Source organism: Octopus bimaculoides, chromosome 5, assembly GCF_001194135.2.
Source record: "Octopus bimaculoides isolate UCB-OBI-ISO-001 chromosome 5, ASM119413v2, whole genome shotgun sequence".
NCBI classification, from domain to species: domain Eukaryota; kingdom Metazoa; phylum Mollusca; class Cephalopoda; order Octopoda; family Octopodidae; genus Octopus; species Octopus bimaculoides.
In genome coordinates, this window is record NC_068985.1 from 40,714,093 (window position 1) to 40,736,181 (window position 22,089).

Genomic DNA, 22,089 nt, shown 5'->3' on the forward strand with positions numbered 1-22,089 from the left:
AAGGGAGAAAGGGAAAGGCAGATAGAATTAGTACAAGGAAAATCACACAATATCTGTATGTGTGTGTGTGTGTGTGTGAGTATACATATGTAAGAGAGAAGGGGAGGAAGAAAGAAAGGTACATTAAAGTAAGAAAGAAAGTCAAAATGGAGGAGAAGGAGAGGCACATTAAAGTAAGAAAGAAAGAGTGAATAGGAGAGGGAGAGAAAAGAAATGGGAGGGGGAGGAAATCAATGACAATCTGTAAAGAAAGAAATATTTCCACCAATTAAGAATGAAACAATGGGTTCCAGCAAATAGATTTGACTGGAATCTGTAGATCTTATTGTTCTCAATGTTGTTGTTGTTGTTCTTCACATTGTTTCCTTAATGTTTGTTTTCTTGTTTTCTTTTTTTTTAACTTGTACATTTTTCCTATTTGCTTTTCTTTTTTTCTTTTGCTTAAAAAAATAATAAAAAAAACCCCCATTTATGGTTGTCTTTTTTCTTCATTGTTTTTGTGCATCTGGGGGAGAGAGAGAAAGAACGCCAATGTTTGCTTGCTTGCTTGTATGTGTGTGTGACATGTATATAAACATCTATTTGTATACTTGCATGCCTACACACACACACACACACACACACACACACACACACACACACACACAGAAATAAAACACAAAAATAGAAGAATATACTTCAGAATGGAGAAAATTGGTGGAGGGATGAACCAGTAGTGGGTGATAGAGGCAATCAACTGTGAAAAGTATGTCAAAGTTAAGAGAGAGAGAGAGTGAGAGAAAGTGCAGCAGAGGAAGGGGGGAGGGAGAGAAAGGGAGGGACATACAACAGCAGTCTGCCATTGCTGCACAACATCGGTATATAATGCATTTATCAATTTTATTCAGTATATCCAAAACAACACACACATATCTACACAAACAACTGTATCAACACACAAATTATAGTTACATTGTGGCAGTCATGGTAGAAATTGACAACATACATACACTGTCATATTTACTGTTACTTCATTATTATATTGTAATGATACATACATACATATATACATACACAGTACTTGATACAAAGTTTTTCATGATATATCCACGATCTGGTCACTGACACTGTCTAAGTAGTGAAGGTTTAACACACACATGTACATACAAACATGCATACGCATGTACTAACATGTATGTGCATGAGCATATACACCTACATACACATACCCATATACATACATACGTACATATGTATGTAGTCAAAAATAAGAAAAACATGAAGACTAGGTGAAAACAACAAATAGGGTGCGTTGGGTTCATGCACAGGAAAAATGGAAGTCTTAATGTTTCAAGCCGATGCTCTTCTACAGAAAGGATAGATGAGAAGAGAAAAAGATGGAGAGAAAAAAATGAGTCTGAACTAAAACAGCCAAGGTTATCCTGAAAATGTATGCATTTATGCACTATATACACATCTCCGTACATACATACATACATACATGCATGCACTTGGAGCCTGGTGTAGCCATCTGGTTCACCAGTCCTCAGTCAAATCGTCCAACCTATGCTAGCATGGAAAGCAGATGTTAAACGATGATGATGATGATGAAAGACAAACATTTTGTCCACTACTGAAGTCTGATTGTCATGTTTTAGATGACCTGATAGTTTGTATACTGTGACAGCTGGATAATATCTAAAACCTGTTTAAATAAATATCTGAATAAACTCTATATCTTATTTGAGTACTATCTTATTTTGTTTACACCTAATATTTGTATATGGATATGTAAATATCTATTTGTACATGAATATATATATATATATATATATATATATATATTGAATGAATGAGGGTGAGGTATCGAGAGGTGGAATTGTACTAAATATTGAGAAGCAACACTTGGTATAAAACCACCTTCCTCCATCGAGGGGTCTTGTCTTGCAAAGTACTTGGTGACCTCACTAGTATTGGTGCTATCAAAACAGCACCCAGTACACTCCGTAAAGTGATTGGTGTTAGGAAGGGCATCCAATCATAAAAACCATGCAAAACTGATTCCTGCTGAATTGTCCAAACCATGTCAAGAATGGAAAATGGATGCTAACGCTTTAGTATTTAAACTGGCCATATCCAGCTCAAATATTCTACTTGTTTTACATTCAAACTAACCAGATCTGGCCTCTCACACCATTCCTAAATATCCTTCTAAAAATTAGCAGTTACCTCATCAAAATCCCAAAGTTCCAAGATAATGCAAAGATTAATTCAAAACATGTGAATAAATAAGCATTGCATTGGACAGAATAAATGATAATATGTGTTAATGGTGTCAGTCATTTTACAATTGAATCCAATTGAATCACAACAAAAGTATTAGTCTTTTTTGATGATGGGGCAAGATTTGAATTTGGAATGCACAGAGCTGGAATAGACACCACAAGACATCTTGTCTGGCACTGGACTTCATACTTAGGCCCTTTGCTCCCTATGGAGCATAAGCCCCCAACAACTTTTATCCATTGTTTTTGACTCTAGGTTGTCTTTCCCTGTAAGAAGAACTCCATCTCCCAGGTCTTGCTGGTTTTGAATTGTCATCAATACTTCTGTAACTTTGTTTTCTAGGTAGAGGTGTTGGCCCTACACAAACCCATTTTTACCTCTGGAAAGTGGTGGTGGACATTAATCAGGCCTTTTTCTTTTGACCTGTCCAGCACGGGAAACACTACCAAGAGCTTGTGCTCCACTGGCATAGTTCTCAGGGTCATTGAAGCATACAAGTCACCACACCACAACACAACAAGGACTGATCTGTGGTGGACTGCCCTGGACTGGTACCCCAAAAAGGATGAAAGCAAGGTTGACAGTAGAAGACTTGAAACTTGAATTCAGGACGCATACAGAGAAATGGTGGATTTAGTTGGATATGATGCAATTTTGGTTTGCGTTTTGATGTCAAAGTCTAGAAATATTATCTACTGTGACAACCGAGAGAAAACTTTTTAGTTAAAAACGAAACAATTTTGTTTTTACTGATAGGTGAAAAAGCTCTTCGACAAAAAAAGAAAAAAAAAAGCCTGGTGAAATTTTAATTAAATGAAGAGGGAGGAGAGTTCAGGACAGACATGAATATGAAAAATGAGAGCTAAAATTGCATTAAGACCTTAACTAATCTCATAAGCAGTAAAAATAGAAGAGACCATTCCAATATGAACAAAAAGTATTAAAACATGCATGCATATGTGTGTGTGTTGTTAAACTTGGAGATGATCATATATTTTTGTCAATTAAACATATGCAGCTTCAATATTATTATTTTAGTTTCTTTGTCAAAATTCTTTTGTCACACACTTTGTGACCTCTTCAGCAACTCTCTATCCCATGTCCCCTCTTGTTCTGCTTAAAGCTGAAGTGAAGACCAAATACATAGTGTGTTTAATTGGCAAAATATGACCATCCCCAAGTATAACAATGTGTTTCAATGCACAATTTCACATCAAGAATCTTGCAAAACAATATATGAATGTGTGTGTGTGTGTATATATATATATATATATATATATATATATATATATATAAAAGTACCCAGTTCAGTCTGTAAAGTAGATGGTGTTAGGAAGGGTATCCAGCTGTAGAAACTATGCCAAAACAGACATGGAGCCTGAACAGTCCTTGAGCCGGTCAGCTTCTGTCAAGCTATTCAACCCATGCCAGCATGGAAAATGGACATTAAATGCTGATGGTGATGATATATATATATAAATTTATCTGAATTAAGTATCCAGATGATATAATACATAAGAAGGTTTTTACATTAGGTAATTTGAGTGTACATGATATTGGTGACTATTCTTTTAGATTTGCCATTATACTTGCATCATACCTAGGAGTTCTTAATAGAACAATATACTATTTTCTATGTGGAAACAGATAATAAGTAGAAAAGAACTGACCTATTTTACTTAATGATTATCATTGAAATATATTAACTGTCGCTGTAAGAGTCACTAGAATTAGAAAATGCAATTATGTAAGGGTGAATGGCAGTGGTGTCAAAAAGTCTGTTTAATTCTTGGCACAATAATGTGTTTTTTTTCACAATGTTCACCATCTGTGACAAGGTTGCTTTGAATCATGCATTCATAAATATAGATTATTCAAGTTCTGGTCCAACACAAAGCTCATTAGCCTTGCTTAACCCTTTAGCATTTAAACTAGCCATATCTGGCCATAATATTCTATTTGTTTTATGTTCAAACTGGGCAAATAACAGTTTCTTACACCTGCACTACAATGTCATATTAAAAGTAGACAATCCTATCTTCAAAATCTCAAAGCTACAAGATAATGTACGGTTAATTCAAAACAATGTGAATAAATAAGCATTACATTTGACAAACTAATCTGAATGCTAAAGGGTTAAATTATCGCAACAGCATGACAACTCATCCCTTTTTCAAAGTCAAAGTAAAGGGATGAGGGTGATTTTTGCAGATGATAGCATATTCTTCCACTTAACAATCTAGGTTTTCTCTTTGTGCAATAGTGTCTCCATTAGTATGCACCAATTGTTTTTGTACATGTTGAGGTTCTCCAATTGCCACCTCTTTGTATTCAGGAATTTATGAAAAGCAAACAAAATCCTTTTCAATAACATTTCTATCCTCTTCACTACAGGTGAAATAAAATACACTGAAAGTACCATATTTATTAGCATATAAGACACATACCTTGTGTCTTTAAATATATCAAAAAACTGCTCTGTGCCTAGTGTGTCTGTAATAAGGATGAAAGACTGAATACCATACACTAGGGAGCCAGATGTGCATAAGTCCACTAGGTATAATAATTACTAGCTGGACGCATGAAAAATTCACAGAAAATATGAAAAATGTAATCATCTGTAAATTGTGTGCTGGTGCCATTAGAAATGTTTCTATATTGTAACTGTTACAGAATATAGAAAAAGAAGTGTAAAACCGATAACTATATAATCCAGCCAAAATATCTGTTACACAAACAAACATAATTACTATTTAACCTTAAAATACATTGTACATATTCAAATAACTTTCTTGGTTTAGTGGTACAAAACGTTCTTCTGGTATTTTATTCCTTTACTTGTTTCAGTCATTTGATGGTGGCCATGTTGGAGCACTGCTTTTTAGTCTAAGAAATCAACCCCTGGACTTATTCCCTGTAAGCCTGGGGCTTATTCTATCTGTCTCTTCTGCTGAACAACTAAGTTATGAGAATGCAAACGCACCAACATCGGTTGTCAAACAATGGTGGTGGTGGTGGGGACACACAAACACACATATAAATATATATATGATGGGCTTCTTTCAGTTTTTGTCTACCAAATTCACTCATGAGGCTTTGGTCAGCCTGAGGCTGTAGTAGAAGACCCTCTTTAACGTATAGAGTTAAATTTTGTGTAGCCACCCGTTGGCAACTTTTCTCCCCCACCTATTTTTGTGGTGGGTATTACCCAATTTTCTGGGCTCTTTTCACAGCTACACCCTGTTTGAAATTTGCATTAATTTTTGTATGGAAAAATAAAAAATAAAAAAGGAAGTGAGAGGGAGTTGTTTATAGTTTGTAGAGAAAATGTTAAATGTACCTGAAAAAAAAAAAGGTCTTTCCCCCCAACTAAAACTAAACGTCTTTCCCTCTTCTTCATTGTTAAAAGTAAAGAAGCTAGAAAAGATCGATCCTATTTCAGTCTAATTGCCATTTTAAATGACTGAGGCATTCCTGTCTCTGTCTCTATCACTTCCCTCTTTTTCTCTACGATTAAGAGAGTGAAGGTGTGTGGCTCAGTAAGGGATATTTGGCCCACGATCATAAAGTCATGAGTACGATTCCCAGCGATGTGTTTTTGAGCAAGTTACTCTACATCACCTTGCACCAGTTCACCCAGCGGGCAAAAATGAGTTGTAGCTGTAATTCAAAGGAGCCAGCCTTGTCACATTCTGTGTGAAGCTGAATCTCCCAGAGAACTACCTTATGGTATGCTTGTATGTGGAGTACTCAGCCACTTGCGAGTTAATTTTACGAGCAGACTGTTCCATTGATCAGATAAACAGGAACCTTGTCATCATAACCAATGGGGCGCTATTTTTTAAAAAAGAGTGAAAGAAAAGGAAATGTTCCATATTGTAAGGCAAAAATGTCGAGTGTTTAGTATAAGCAGTGAAAGCTAAGATGAAATAGTTGCTATTCTGTCATGTATTCGCCCTTGACTCATGCTCAGTTTGATAACAACAGCCTGCACATCGGTGTTTATCTGGGGGCTTGGCCTCCAGATCTATGAGACCCACAGATACCACTGTTAAAACCGGATTAACACCATAGTGACCCTAACAACTAAAAAGATTTTCCTGCCCCTCTATAGGATCTTTTTTCATTTTCTTCCAACCACTTGAAGGTTTACCTTGCTCCAGTCCACTCAGCTAGACAAAATAAGTTGTAGCTGTAATTCAAAGGGGCCAACCTTGTCATATTCTGCGTGAGGCTGAATCTCCCTGAGAACTATGTTAATGATATGCATGTCTGTGGAGTACTCAGCCACTTAATTTACATACTCGTGTGGTAATGAAACATAAAAGTGACATCCAATATTTGTTGTAGTTACTAACAATGTGTCTATGTATCCATGTATCAACTTTTCTTTGGATCTGTGTATCTATTGTCTCGCTTTCACTTTTTCTCTTTCACTTCCTCAGTGTCCCTCCTCTCTTCTGCTTTTAATTTAATAATGTGTCTGTATCTATGTATCAACTTTCCTTTCCATCTATGGCATTAGGACGGGCATCCAGCTGTAGAAACTCTGCCAAATCAGATTGGAGCCTGGTGTAGCCATCTGGTTTCACCAGTCCTCAGTCAAATCGTCCAACCCATGCTAACATGGAAAGCAGACGTTAAAAGATTGTTAATAATGATGATGTATCTACTTTTCTTGCGATGGGATAAACATTTAAAAACACAAAACGAACAGTCACCACTCACTGTCTCTTTCACTCTCTCTCTCTCTTACTTCCTCTCTAAAACATTAAAAAACACAAAATGAACGCCATCACCACTCACTATCTCTTTCACCCTCTCTTTCTCTCCCTTTCTCTGTTACTTCCTCTCTGTCCTCCTCTCTCTCACTTTGCCACTCACTTCTTCCTTTGAAGTAAAGAGTGACACACAGCACAGATATGGACAAAAACAAACAAAACTAAGTGTATTAATATTATTGATTACAAATAATAAAATATTGAAAACAAGCTAAATTATCTGTCTTTTATCTGGCACCTTGCTGCACTCAAGAAGACCTGTCCTCCACAGCAGAAGTGTTAAGGCTGCTCCACCTAATGAAGGGAGTTGGCCTGCAAGAGTCCTGTGCTGGTGCCATGTAAAAGCACCCAGCACATACTGTAAAGTGGTTGGTGTCAGGAAGGGCATCCAACCATAGAAACCAAGCCAAATCAGAACCTGGTACAGCTCCCCAGCTTGCCTACTCCTTCAAACTGTGCAATCCATGCCAGCATGGAAAACAGATGTTAAAGGATGATGATGTCAACAGAAACTTATAAAAATATTTAACGGTACGTTGGTAGTTGTACGGGGAGGATACATCAACTCAATACACCTCCGTCCCCAACCTACATAATTACACTATTTAATGACTAAGAAACATTTTCTAATTGTCTAAATGAAAAATTCTCCTAAAAACATGAAAGGAATGTTTAATTTCATCTGCCTATCAGTAATTTGCAACAAAAAAATGACAACAAAACCATTGTGGTTGTGCACCACCCTAATGGCTGATCATTGTTTACAGAAAACACCACAACCAGAAATACAAGTTTTATGTCCTGTATGGGAATTCTCTTGATCAAAATATAAACAAATATACAGCTGAACTGAAAGAAGATAAAGTTGAAATATGTTACTCCCATAATGTAGTTTATGATAAATTTATGGTTTCAAACTGCATTCCAGTATACTATCACAACATTGTATTTACATGTACAAACTCATAAATTTCCTCCAACAAAACCACTTTAACAAACCTTTCAATGGGTGTATGATGAAACATACTAAATTTGTTTTTTTTTCCATAAAATATACTTGTAAAATAGAGGGGCATTGTGAGAGTGCAAGTTATATAAAAAGAAGGTAAAGACTAAAAATCCCCTTTGGTCATGAATGACCATGGGATTGCACCTCTGAGGCACACGTCCAGGCACGGTTGTTTATGGAAGACCAGTAGACACCCATGCATACCAGCCTCCCTTCTCCATACCACCAATGTTGTCCAAGGGAAAGGCAAAAGCTGATACAGCTTGGCACTGGTGATGTCACAACTCATTTCTACAGCTGAGTGAACTGGAGCAAAGTGAAATAAAGTGTCTTGCTCAAGAACACAATACACAGCCCAGTTCGGGAATCAAACTCATAACCTCATGATTGTGAGCCCAATGCTCTAACTACTGAGCCATGTACCTTCATTTATATATGCAAATATATTTGTTGTTTGATGTCCAAGAAACAACTGCTCTTACCACATACACTTCACTGAGAAAATTTCTAAGAGTCACAGTCAAAGTGCGACAAACTAACAAGGTTATTTTAGTAGATTTGTGTGGGCCCATGCCTGTTTACACTAATTTAAGAAGAAAGGAGTTTATATAGTACTCCCTTATGTCCAATAACTAGCTGTTCAACAAATAAAAAACGATAAAATATGTACAAGACTGAAGTGTGTGCTGGGGGTTGATATAATTGACCCAGCATGTCAACAGAGAAATAAAAGAGTAAAATAGAAATACCGCTGATGTGGTTAGCAAGTAGATGAAAGAGTAACAGGTAAAAGCAAGAAAGAATGAATAAGTGTGAGTGAGAACTTCTAAGTGAGAATGAACAGAAAGAAGAGTATGGGAGTTATGGAATGAAGTGTAGCAATCTTTGTAAATAATGTATTAATTTCACTTCATCAAACTGTTGCTGCTTTCACTTCAGTGGTCAGTACATTTTTCATTAGAAATGTTGCTGAATTAACATTTTTTTTTATTATTGAATTATTTTTTTGTGTTCTTTCATCTTATATATTTTACTTGCTTCAGTCATTGGACTGTGGCAATAATAGAGCACCACCTTGAAGGGTTTAATTGAATAAATTAAACCTAGCATTTAATTTCTGAAGTGTGATGTTTAATTTATCAGCCTCTTTTGCAGAACCACTAAGTTTCAGAGACATATTGGGGGAGACAAACACTTAGACACATATACATGACAAACTTCCACACAGTTTCTGTTGACTAAATTCACTCACAAGGAATTGGTTGGCCTGGGACAAAAGACACTTGCCCAAAGTGCTGTGCAGTAGGAGTGAACCCAAAATGACATGGTTGCAAAGTGAGCTTTGGGTTGTTTTTCCTTTTTGTGTTGCATACAAAGATGTTTAAAATCCAACAGCAAAAAAACTTCAATTACCATCACTGAAGATAAACAAGCTGGCCATAGTACTGTGTCGAAAGAAATAAAACCTTTCTGAGTGACCAAACAGAGCCATAGTAGCTATACCTTGAGAAAATGAAATCTCTATTTTATTAACAAAGCTCACTTTGAAAGAGAGCTAAAAGAAAAGAGATAGAAAAATTACTCCTGTTGACAATGACGGTGTTTAATCACAGGACAGCTCTGATTGAGTAGACCTATGATTAAAGACATTCCAGCTACACTCATCATGTTATTTTAAATTATCAAAGCTATCCTTCCAATGGTAGGTTGTAATCTAAAGATTTTGCCTCTATTTTTAGCATGTCAACTGACAACATATGGTTTCTTTGCTTTACTTTCTCTTTAATGTCTCAGTAGAAAGGTTTAACAGCAAGAAGGAAATGTGTGTGTGTGTGCCTATGTACATGCAGACAGAACTATCATATTTGTTTCATGTAACGTGGGGAAAATTCACTTCTGGCCTTGGTTTGCCTGAATTCCACAAACTGCTTCTGTGATTTCTGAATTGTTACTTTATTTTTGTAAAATTTTGCAATTATTTCAACTGAATATGACATTAAGCAAAAACTAAAAGAAAGCCTTTGAGAGAAAAATTAGTGATAGTAAATTATAGCAAAGTGCCTTCGTAGTACATGTTTGTGAAATTTAGTTTTAAAAAAAGCAAACTGTCTTTTTATCTTGCCCAACATGAAAGTTGGGTAAAATAAAAATGTAGAAGCCATGTAAAAGTGGTATCTTCAACAGAGATCAAGTGCTGTTAATGTGTAAGATGGGAAATTCTCGGAAAACACATAGGGACTTAATGAGGTAGGTCCTAGACATTGCAAGTTTTAATGTTTTGGCTATGTGGCTGATTTTTCTTCCTGCATCAAACCTTTGTAAAACAAGTTTAATATCCAGCATAATCCTTTTACTGTTTCTATTTCACACTACAGCCTTCTGTTCCACTTGACAGATCCTTTCCAAACATTTTGAATAGAAGGTAAATCCAACGGCAGCAATGATCAACAATTATCCGCAACAAATATGCAGTAAAAGAAAAATAGCACCAAGAAAGAACTATTTTGTGAAAGCAAAGAATTGTTGTCCTGTTCCTTTAGGTGTAAAAATGGAAATGAGAAGATGAAAAGGTGAAGGAGTGTGATGGGATGTTAGTTGAAGGGTTACTGAGTTCATAGGCACTTTGCTCCTTGCATCTGACTTGAACCATAAAAACCCTACAGTCTACTCACATACACATGTGCACACACAAATACACACGCTGGTACTATAATTGTTGTAGCCAGTTAGTAATTCAAAAGTCGGTGGGTTGATAGTGATGATGGGTTGTATTAGTTTTGATGGTAATAGCAAGAGTATTATGGATGGTGGCAGTAGTACCATAGTTATTCTTTGCTGATATTTAGTTCCAACTCAATCCTCATTGACCTAATATTGATTTCAAATTTTGGCACAAGGCCAGCAATTTCGTGGGAGGGGATAAGTCAATTATGTTGAGCCAAGTGCTCAACTGGTACTTATTTTATCGTCCCTGAAAGGATGAAAGGCAAAGTCAACTTTGGCAGAATTTGAACTCAGAACACGAAGACAGACGAAATGCTGCTAAGAATTTTGCTTGGCATGCTAATGATTCTGCCGGCTCACCACCTTTCATTGACCTAATATTAAAGATATCTTGTTCAACTTTTAAATACACTAGAGTACCACATTGTCTCATGTAATTGTTTTTTTAGTTTAGATGGAATAGCAAATTATACTGTTCACACAGTTGTTGTTGGTCATTAGAGTTGTTGAGTTGGTAATGGTGGTGGTTGCATTGGTCTTTGGTGTTGTAGCAGGTTGTGCTGGTGTTGATGACAGTGATGGTGAAGAAGATTGATTTTTTTTTATAGGCGTGGCTATGTGGTTGAGAACCTTGCTTCCTAAGAATGTGGTCTCAGGTTCAGTCCTACTGCATGGCATCTGGAGCAAGTTTCTTCTACTCTAGGTTGACCAAAGCCTTGTGAGTAAATGTTGGTAGATGGAAACTGAAAGAAACTCATTGTACATGTGTCTTTTTGTGTGTACCTTTGTCTTAATACAGCATGATGGTTGTAAAGAAGCATCACCATCATACAAACAATCTTGTTTGATATCAAGTGACTAGGGAAATATTACCTTGCTTGAAAACAGGCGAATGTTGATGACAGGAATGAGCATCCAACCATAGAATATTTGCCTCAACAAATTCTAGCTGGCCCATGCAAGCATTGAAAAGTAGACATTGAATGATGATGATATAGACAGAAAGTTACAAATTAATAGATGCTCATTGAGATCCCAAAATATATATACAAACATACACACAAATATTCACAATGAAAAATACCATCTCACAATCTCTAAGTGTCAATAATGATGCATACGAAAGCATCTACATACACCACACATACGAATGTGTGTATTGTTATAAGTTTTTCAAATTGCTAATGACTTTCATTTTAGATAAAATGTTCAGAAGTGGACTTCTGGCTAAGAAGAAAGAGTTGTTTTCAATTCTTAAAATTACTGAGCCTTTGTAATAGTAAAATTATAGAAGATATCTCATATCATAGAAGAGATAGTTATAACTGACCTAGATTATTATAATTTTAGTATATCATTACTATACACCTAGTAAGCAGATCTGCCAACTTTTGTTGTTCCAGACTGAAGTAGACAACTGTAACTGCACTTTGAACACACCCTACTAAACATTGCTGGTCACAGCTGACTAGTTTGCAAAATGCAGTCAGGATGTCTGGAAACTCACTATGCAATAAAATATTTTGTTAAACTGTGTGAAAATGCTACAGAAACATATGAAAGGCTCTAGGCTGCATGTGGATTAACTTTTCACTGGTACAAGAGGATCAAGGATGGTAGAATGGAGGTGAGAGATGATGAGAGGTGTGGAGGGTAAGGAACTTCAGAACAGAGCTGGCTGAGAGAATATGCAATTTTCTGGATTAAGATTGTCATGTGTCTATAAAGACAATAAGTATACAGTTTGGAGTTGGTGTGGCAACTGTGCATAGAATTATTCATGACGATCTGAACATGCACAGAATTTGTGCAAAGTTTGTTCCCAGGATGCATCCAGGTAACCAACTACTTGACAGAGATGGGTATCAAAACTGCCCTTCATCTTCCTTACAGTCTAGGCCTTGCTTCCTGTGGCTTTTTGTTGTTCCCAAGCTGAAGGAGACCTCAGGGGCAGTAGTTTTGAAGATAAAGCAGATTGTGAGAAAGGTCCTGGACACCTTCACTTTGGAGGACTTCTGTGAGGCCTTCACAAAGTGGCCAGAGTGTTACAAGTGCTTTGAAGTCAGAAGATCAATCTTTGAAGGAGAATAGAATTTTGTACTTCTTTGAAATTGATGTCTCTCCTTCTAAAGTTTGAAAACTTCTGGAATGCACCATGTGCGTGTGTGTCTATGCACATACATACTAGCAAGCTCACTCGCAATGCTGCACTAGGGAAACATTTGTAGAACTAATTTGCTTCTTACAAGATGTTGCATGAACATGACCAATAATAACCAATCAACAAGCATTATTAATCCTCTCAAAAGCAGCAGGCTGGCAGAATTGTTAGCACAGTGGACAAAATGCTTAGCAGTATTTCGCCCGTTGCTACATTCTAAGTTCAAATTCTGCCGAGATCAACTTTGCCTTTCATCCTTTCGAGGTTGATAAAATAAATATCAGTTGAATACCGGGGGTCGATGTAATCGACTCATTCCCACCTCCCACAAGCTGCCCTTCTGGCAAAATTTGAAATAATTATTAATCTTCTCAAATAAATAATATGAAACCTTGATAAATTTCAATCCCTTGTTATTTCAAAAACATGCAAAATTCAATCACACAACTAACTCCCACTACCTAAAATTACTGGTCTTGTACCAAAATTGAAAACCATTATTATTATTAGTATCTTAATTCAATTTATTGTGGTATTATCATTAGGTTTGTAAGGATGGCACAGATGGTAATTAACTTTGTTGACTGATGAGTGTACAAATACTGCTAGTCTGCTTCATCACTGGATTTGGTCCTACCATTGGTTTGCAGGAAATATTTACCATATTCAGTTCAAGAGACTACAGCTACTCCAATACATCATGTATGCGTGTGGGGTACATATTATATTATGCAATAGAAATTTATACAGCGTGAAGGGGTCATGAACTGACTGGGAGACACACACACCAAAACTCTTGAAGCATAGTGACCAGAGACTACAACAATAGCATAACTTTCCATTTAGTATATAGGAAATAAAAAAACATACACAAATATACATATATGCATCTAAACACACATATATACATATAAAAACATATACATAGATAATTATATATATAAACATGTAAATACACACACACACACACAGGGTGCATAAGGTATTTGAAGACATACCTTTTTTGGGGTCATTGCTGCATTTTTTGCTAACTCTGTATAATCTTTGTTTCAGAAAATAATAATAGCAGCCCCTCAGCTTACTCAAGAAATGAAGAGGCATGCTGTTATTGTGGTTATAAAAGGCTGAGCATAGCGATTCAGAAATATATCAATTTTTAAAAGTTGCCAGATCTTTTGTCTACAAAGTTTGTAAGGAGCAGATTTCATGGATCTAGACACTTTACCTGCACACTATAACATTTGGGAGGCTAGTAAAAGTATTGAACTCCTTGCATTGGATGAAATCGTAACAGAGATGATTTCTTCTGATACAAAGTTAGTCATTACTTATTCTGGTGATGGATCTAAAAAACAGGGAGCCAGATCTTACTCCGTCCCGGGGCTGACTATTGATGGTCATTACAGACTTCTGCCAATTCCACTTGAAGCATCAGAAGCAAGAAATAACCTGGCTGACTTGAAAGTGGCTGTACATTTGCTACTAGAAGCAGCAAGTAATATCCCAGTTAAAATACTATTTGAAAAAAATTGATTTTGTTATCTCAGACCAAACATCACACAATGTTGGGGTTGAAGAGGTCATAGCAGGAAATCTCAGCACAGAACACATACCTGAACATCTGTTTCGCAATGTGCACTCTTCACTTATGTTCAATTTAATAATAACTGAACTGTGGAGTGACACTGAGAACACAACTGGACGAGACAAAATTTGAGTTTTCTTGTAAATGTGACATCAAGCTCATGCAGTGCCACTGAAGATAACAAGATTAATCAATCATCATTTTGATCACAAGTCCTGGAACAAAGTCAATGAATTTGACATGCTCATTCAACCATGGGTTAATAAATTTGTTGCCCTGAAGAATGAATGCTTTAACCATCCCATTTTAACTTGTACAATAACTTTGTACCACCTGGATTATGTAACATTGTATTTGGCAAAATATGAGCATGTTACAAACCAACTGGCTTGTATCGTATGAGGTTTCATAGATCTGGAGTTCCTCAAAGTATTATATTGCACAGGAGCGCTGATTGGACTGCACCTTGTTGAACCATTCCTTTCGCTCATCACTTCAACAAGCACAACCTACTCAAAACTTGTACCTGCTTTCAAACAACTTTAGGATGACCTTTCCACAGTGGATCCAAACCAACTGCTAAATGTACATAGTCCTGCACTCAATTTCGTATCTTCAGGCAGATTCCAGGAAACCAGATATAATGAAGATATATGCTGTGCTGTTGAAGCTATTGCAACCGAGTTGAAGCCAGAGGTTTTTAAAAGTACTGTCATGGCTTCTTCCAAAGTTAGCAGATGGTTTCCAGAACCAGAAGGAAGTTCTGTTTCATTTTGGAAACATCATCAATCTCTCCATGCTCTGGCAAACATGGACTTAACTAAACTAGAGAGTCACAATCTTGACTCAGAATGCAGTGTGGGATTTACCAACGAGTTGAGTCGTTGAGGTATCAAGTAACTCAAATTAGCATCTTCCCAAGTTAAATCCAAGTCGGCTGATCTGATTGAACATTGGGAGTCCATATACCAAACTCACCAAACTTGGTAGGGTGGGTGGTGGGGCGAGTGCCTGACATCATTAAAGAATGGGATAACTGTCAGCAGTAGTTAATGGTGGAGGAAGTGGAGAAGAAAATCAACATTGCAGTGGATAAATGACAAACAGCTGACTCAGATATTTTGAAAAATCATGGTGGACTGTTTACTAGCAGCACTGAGGTAGATGCCTATCTCATGGCAGATATACCAGATAAAGAAAAGGTTGATTTAGAAATCAGATATGCCAGAGACACTGCCCTTTCTGTGTCAAAAACCAGCAATGTTTTTCATCTTAAACAAAATTATCAAAAATTGTCAGTATGCAATAAATTTGAAAATTTACTTGGATAATGTGATTTGCAAAACAGACATGTTATTTATTTCAACTATGCATTGGATGACTTGATGTAAGATTTTGAAGCCATAATGGTTGTAAAAGTATTATTGTATTGTGTGGGAGATACCAGTGTCACGCAAATGGAACCAGTGTTGGTGGTATGTAAAGGTGCCCATTACACTCTCAGAATGGTTGGCATTAGGAAGTGTATCCAGCCATAGAAACCATGCCAAATTAGACTGGAGTCTGGTGCAGCCTTCCAGCTTGCCAGCCCTGGTCAAACCGTCCAACCCATGCCAGCATGGACAACGGATATTAAATGATGATGATGATGATATAGGATTTGGGGGCTAAATTTGATGATTTTCTATGTCTCTTTTCTTCAGGAAAAGCTAGATGTATTGGTGAACAGTTAATGTTGGAGAGCATCAAGATTAAGGTTATAGTTGAGAAAAAGTTAGCTGATGTGGAAGATTGGAAGTCATCTGAATACTGGAAGAGTTACAAGATGATTTGTGTCAGGTATCAAAATGCTGACATCATGATTGCTAGTCAGTGCACTGTGAACACTGTAAAGGCTGTATGACATCACAAGGATAGCTGCAATGGAGACTACAAAGCTGTGGCCAGCAGGCATTCTGACTGCGTTTGCATGCCAGAATTCATCCCCACATCTTTGAACAGGGTCTTAGGCTCAATTCAGACTACAATGTGAAGCTGCTACAGACTGGTCACTCCCTGGTTGAAGAGGGTTGCTGCAGGAAGGCCTTTATATGTGGCAGCAGGATTTTCCTTGCCATATCTCCAGAAAGAGTGAGAAGTGGTTGTCGGAGAATTTCTATGACTTCACCAGCCCCAATTGCTGGCCTCCTAATTCCCACATTTGCAATCTCATGGATTACTACGTGTGAGCACAGTTGAGAAAGACACCAACTACTCTGTCTGCAACACTGAGGCAAAGTTAGTGGCCAAGATCAAGGAGGTGTTTAAAGATTTTCCCAGGGACAGAGTGAGGAACACATGTACCAGGTTCCGGAGCTGTCTTTGAGCTATGGTGGAAGCTGAGAGCTTTTGCAGTATATTGGAAATGAAGGACACCATTTGCATTACGGTGGCGATGCCAAAGCAAGGAAACATTAACACACCTGCACACATAACAACACATATAAAATGGGCTTCTTTCAGTTTCCATCTACCAAAGCCACTAACAAGGCTTTAGTTGGAATGGATCTATAGTGAAAGGCATTTATCCAAGGTGCTATGCAGTGGGATTGAACATGGAACCATGTTGCTGAGAAGCAAATTTCTTACCTATATTCAAATATAGATACATATACACGTGTATATATGTACATAAATACATATGTATGTGTAAATAAATATGTATATACATGTGTGTGTATATAAAAATGCATATATATGTGTATGTATATCATGATCACCATCAACATTTAACATCCGTTGTCCATGCTGAAGGCAAGGATTACGGCAGTATTCACCAACTTAAACAAAGAGACCATCCAGAAGAGTTACAGGAGATTCCTAAGTTGTCTGGAGGCCATGATTGAAGCCAATGGTGATTTTATTGAATAAATTTACTCTTTAGTGTTTCAAGATATTTTTATGTAATTTTGGTAAATATATCTGTTAAAATGAGATTTATTTTCATTTTTGCGTAATTCAGACAACAGTTTATTCATCATTTTAACATCCACTTCTCTATGTTTGCATGGATCAGATGGTATTTAATGAGGCAGATTCTCTAAGACTAAACAACCTTCCTGCTGCCATATGAATACACACTTAATAGGCCAGTTGCTGCAGTATTTGGTCTGAGATATCATCCCTTGTGGATTTGCTGTATTAAAAAAAAACAAATTTCAGACAGAGACAAAACTTGTCCCAGCAAAGAATTTTTAATCAGTTGAGCAACTAGTCACTGCATTAGTGAATGTTTCATTTACCATTTCCTGTATCAGACACAAAAATTTCTCAACTGAGAATCTGCCTGGCTGCAAATATGCACTATTGAAAAGACCACAAAACACAGAAATGCAACTGGCACTCCCACTGGCCACTGCTGGGACAAAGTTTCGTCTGTGGTGTCTAATACAGCAAGTCTATAAGAGATGTGATCTTTGGACAAATATTGCAGTGACTGGCCTATCAACTGTGTATGTTCATTAAAGTATCATACAAGGATGGCTATATATATATATGTCTATATATTTGTGTGTGTGAGTGTATGTTCATACATATATGTAATGTTCAAATGTATATATACATTTTATGTATTTGTAGATATAACAGAAGCCTGGTGCAGTCTTCTGCCTAGCCAGCCCCTGTCAAACTGTCCAACCATACCAGCATGGAAAACGGATTTTTGATATACATTTATGCATATGCGCGTTTGTGTGATTGTGCAAACATGCATCACTCATATAATTATTCAAGTTATACTGGAACGTGTCATATCCAAGGACTTGCAGTGTAGTATCTGCATGAACTGCTACAAAGGCAAAGGAGATGCCTTAGGAGAGGAATTTATAGAAGAGTTAAACTACTGGATCAAGTTATGAAGGTCATGGAGAGAGTTACAAGACAAATACCTTAATAGACTTATATGAGATGCTGCTTGACCTCTTGCCTACTGTGTGGGCTGTATAAGCAATGTCCAAAGATGCAGTGAGTGAGTGCTAACAATGATTTCAGTGACAAATTTATCATGAGGGTAGGAGTCCATCAAGGCTTAACCATCAGTCCCTTCTTATTCATCATGGTCCTACAATCCATCACAGAGAAATTTAAAACTGGCTGTCCATGGGAACTCTTGTATGCTGATAATCTAGTTGTCATAACTGAATCTATAGTGGAATCATGATCATCATCCTTTAATGTCTGTTTTCCATGCTAGCATGGGTTGGATGGTTTGAGAGGAAATTCCAAGCATGGAATCTAAACCTAGAATCAAGAGGCCTGAAGGTAAAATTAACAAAGACTGAGGTTTTAGTAAGTAGGAAAGAAGACAGGACCCTATCTCCAGGGAAATGGCTTTGCTAAATATGCAGAAAAGAAGCTCCATTGAAACTGGTACTCTGTCGGTTATGATGACAAGGGTTACAGTTGATCTGATCAATTGAACAGCCTGCTCCTGAAATTAATATGCAAATGGCTGAGCACTCAGCAGACATGCATATCTTTAATGTAGTTCTGAGGGAAATTCAGTGTGACACAGAATGTGACAAAGCTGATGCTTTTGAATTACAAGTACAACTCATTTTTGCCAGCAGAGTGAACTAGAGTAACAAGACAAAGTGCTGCCAGAGTGAAACTCTTGACCTTACAATCATGAGCTGAATACTTGAAACCACTAAGTTGCATGCCTTCACAGGAGTATCATACACTGCACCCAATGTAAGCTATGGACACACATGTGGTAGAGTGGAATCACAGGCAGACTCAAAAGAAAGCAAGCTTCATCTGTGACAGATGCACTGGAGCAGTATGTTTCCAACAGCACATTGGAAAAAAATTTTCTTAAATGCTTGGATGACTCTCTACATGTAGTTGACAGCTTTTGTTAATTAGAAGAGATAATTAGCAAGGGAAGTTATAGAAAATAGATTAAGAATGGCTTTGAAAAGTTCAGGGAGCTACTGCTGCTAGTATTAACAAAGTTCTTTGTCCTCAGAGTAGATGGCAGATTGTATGACCTCTGTGTTATAACTGAAGCTGCATAGTGGTGAGACATGAGCCTTGAAAGACTGGAAAGAACTGATGCTAGCACATTCCAATGGCTATGCAATGTAAATTTGCATGAATGACAAAGTACAAAAGGGAAATTAAATGTAGCGTGCCAGACAGAAGATTGCACTAGTATGACCAAATGATGCATATGGATAATGGCTGCTGTATAAAAAAAGTGGCAATCACTTAATGTGGATGAAACTATGTACGAGAGATTTGTTGTTCATTCATAAGACTGTTCTCTCTCTACACATTTTACACTGTTCACCCTTCTGAGCTACCAAATTATTCCACCTCTCCTTCTCTATTTACTATGCCTGCCCCATACTCTTACAATCAAGCAAACCACTTATCATATCTCTCTCTTTGCCTCATCTTCTCTCTTCCTTCCCCTGTCTGCTGTATTATTATTACTATTCTGCTACTCTTTACCTATCTCCTTCAACACTCAGTCATGTCTGCTTCCCTATCTCCCTCAACTTACCTGTATCACTGATCACCTCTCAACCTTACATAATTTTTAGTTATCACCTACTCTTCCTCTTTTATTCTCTCAACACTTGTTCTTTATATTCACCCTCTCACACATTCTCTATTTGTAACCATCTCTCTCCTCCATACACTTTTACATCTACTCACCCACACTTCTTGTTCTCCTATCCCCAATTTATCCACTTTGCACCTTAAGGGCCCACCCTGACACCTCAATATCACTATTTTTTAAATTTCCTTTCAGCTCCACTACAACTACTCCCAGTCACCCTTGTAAAATTTGAGTAGTCATGCAGCTCCTCTACAGCAAGAAACCTGTTCTGGAACCTCTCACATTTTAGTTACTCATCTCATTGTATAAAGCTGCCCATCACCCTCTCTAATGTAGACCTACTCAATCAAAGAGGATCGTAGTTATACAGGCTGCGTAGCAACTTCATTGGTGCCACGAAGGAAAAACAAACTGTACATGCTGTAAAGTGGTTGACATTAGGAAAGGCATCCAGTTGTAGAAACTATGTCAAAGCAGACACTGAAGCATGATGCAGTCTTTGCATCAGATGGTTCCTGTCAAACCATTCAATCCATGCCAGCATGGAAGATGGAAGTTAAATGTTTATATATATACACACACACACACACACACACACACACACATAATCATAAGAGTTACATGTACGTTTGAAATAAAATTTCCAACGTAGATATATATATTTTTTGTTATTGATACAAAGACAAAATATACCCTGGTTGAAATGTGATATAAACAATATTTGCACGTATAGATTATGTTGCTCCTCCTCCATAATGAGTTAAAATCTTCAACAATATTAATAACTGCTTCAAAATGTTGGCATAAGGCAAACAATTTAGTGGGGGTGCAGGTGTCCATTAAATTGACCTCAGTACTTAATTTTATCGATGTGATTTAAACTTAGAACGTAAATACCAGAATAAATATTGGAAGTTAATTTTCCAACAATAACGAACGTGCCAATTCACCTCCCCCAACTTTGTAAATAATAAATGTACTTTTAACATAAGCACAAGGCCATGAATTTGGGAATGTGTTTAGTCAAACCAACCCCAGTATTTGACTGGTACTGTATTTCATCTATCTAGAAAGACGAAAGTTAGTAAGATTTGAACTCAGGATGTCAAAAGTCAGAAGAAACACAGCAAGGCATTTTATACCTAATATTTCAACGATTCTGGTAGCTGATCGCCCAAGTAACAATTGTTTCTAACGTAGACGCAAGGCCTGAAATGGATTTGTGGGGGGTAGGGTGTTGATTATATCGACCCAGGAAGGATAAAAAAGCTAAGTTGCCTTTAGTGGGATTTGAACTTACAGCGTAAAGGGATGTAATTAAACACTGCAAGACATTTGTTCGGCGTTGTATTCTGATACTCCACTCCACTGAATAATAATTATTATTCTCATACAGGCACAAGGCAATCGAAGTAATATAACTTTAAAAAAAAACAGTTTTGAACTGTTGTTTCGGCCTATCATCGTCCTCTTTATTGGTAAAGGTGTACACACACATTATATATGTATATATATACACACACACACATATATATATATGATAAATAGACAGATACATAAAGATGAAGCTTCTCGAAACGTACCGACACAATGAGAAACGTCAAAATCAGTGCTCACACTACTTCAGGTACTGTTATTTTTTCCGTTTGTAACGACTATCATGTATGTATGAGAATTTATTATTCGTATTATTCTGGAATAATTTTAGATAATAGTAGTTACAAACATAGTAGCTGACAAGGCTTCCATTATTTTTAAAATATATATATTTGGCCATGCGATCAACAATTCTTAAAATGTCAGTTTTGCAGAGGAGAAACATGGCATGCTTATAAAAACAATAATAATAATGATATCACATAATCTTGTGTGTATTTGGTATAGCGAAGACACAATTTTGCATTACACCAAACGTTTCTTTGAATATACGCACAGACACGCATAATTATATATATA

The 22,089-nt window shown here is 36.9% G+C and overlaps 2 protein-coding genes across 4 annotated transcripts in view; one reads left to right on the forward strand and one right to left on the reverse strand.

Moving 5' to 3' along the window:
• The window catches only part of LOC106869128 (probable E3 ubiquitin-protein ligase HERC4), a 99,900-nt gene that overhangs the window by 59,881 nt on the left and 17,930 nt on the right, over positions 1-22,089 (reverse strand). The window lies entirely within an intron of this gene.
• The window catches only part of LOC106869129 (uncharacterized), a 36,034-nt gene continuing 35,443 nt past the window's right edge, over positions 21,499-22,089 (forward strand). The window contains exon 1 of the mRNA XM_014914695.2: positions 21,499-21,760. Within this exon, the coding sequence (XP_014770181.1) occupies positions 21,696-21,760 (65 nt within the window). The 5' untranslated portion in view covers positions 21,499-21,695. The remainder of the gene's footprint in view (positions 21,761-22,089) is intronic.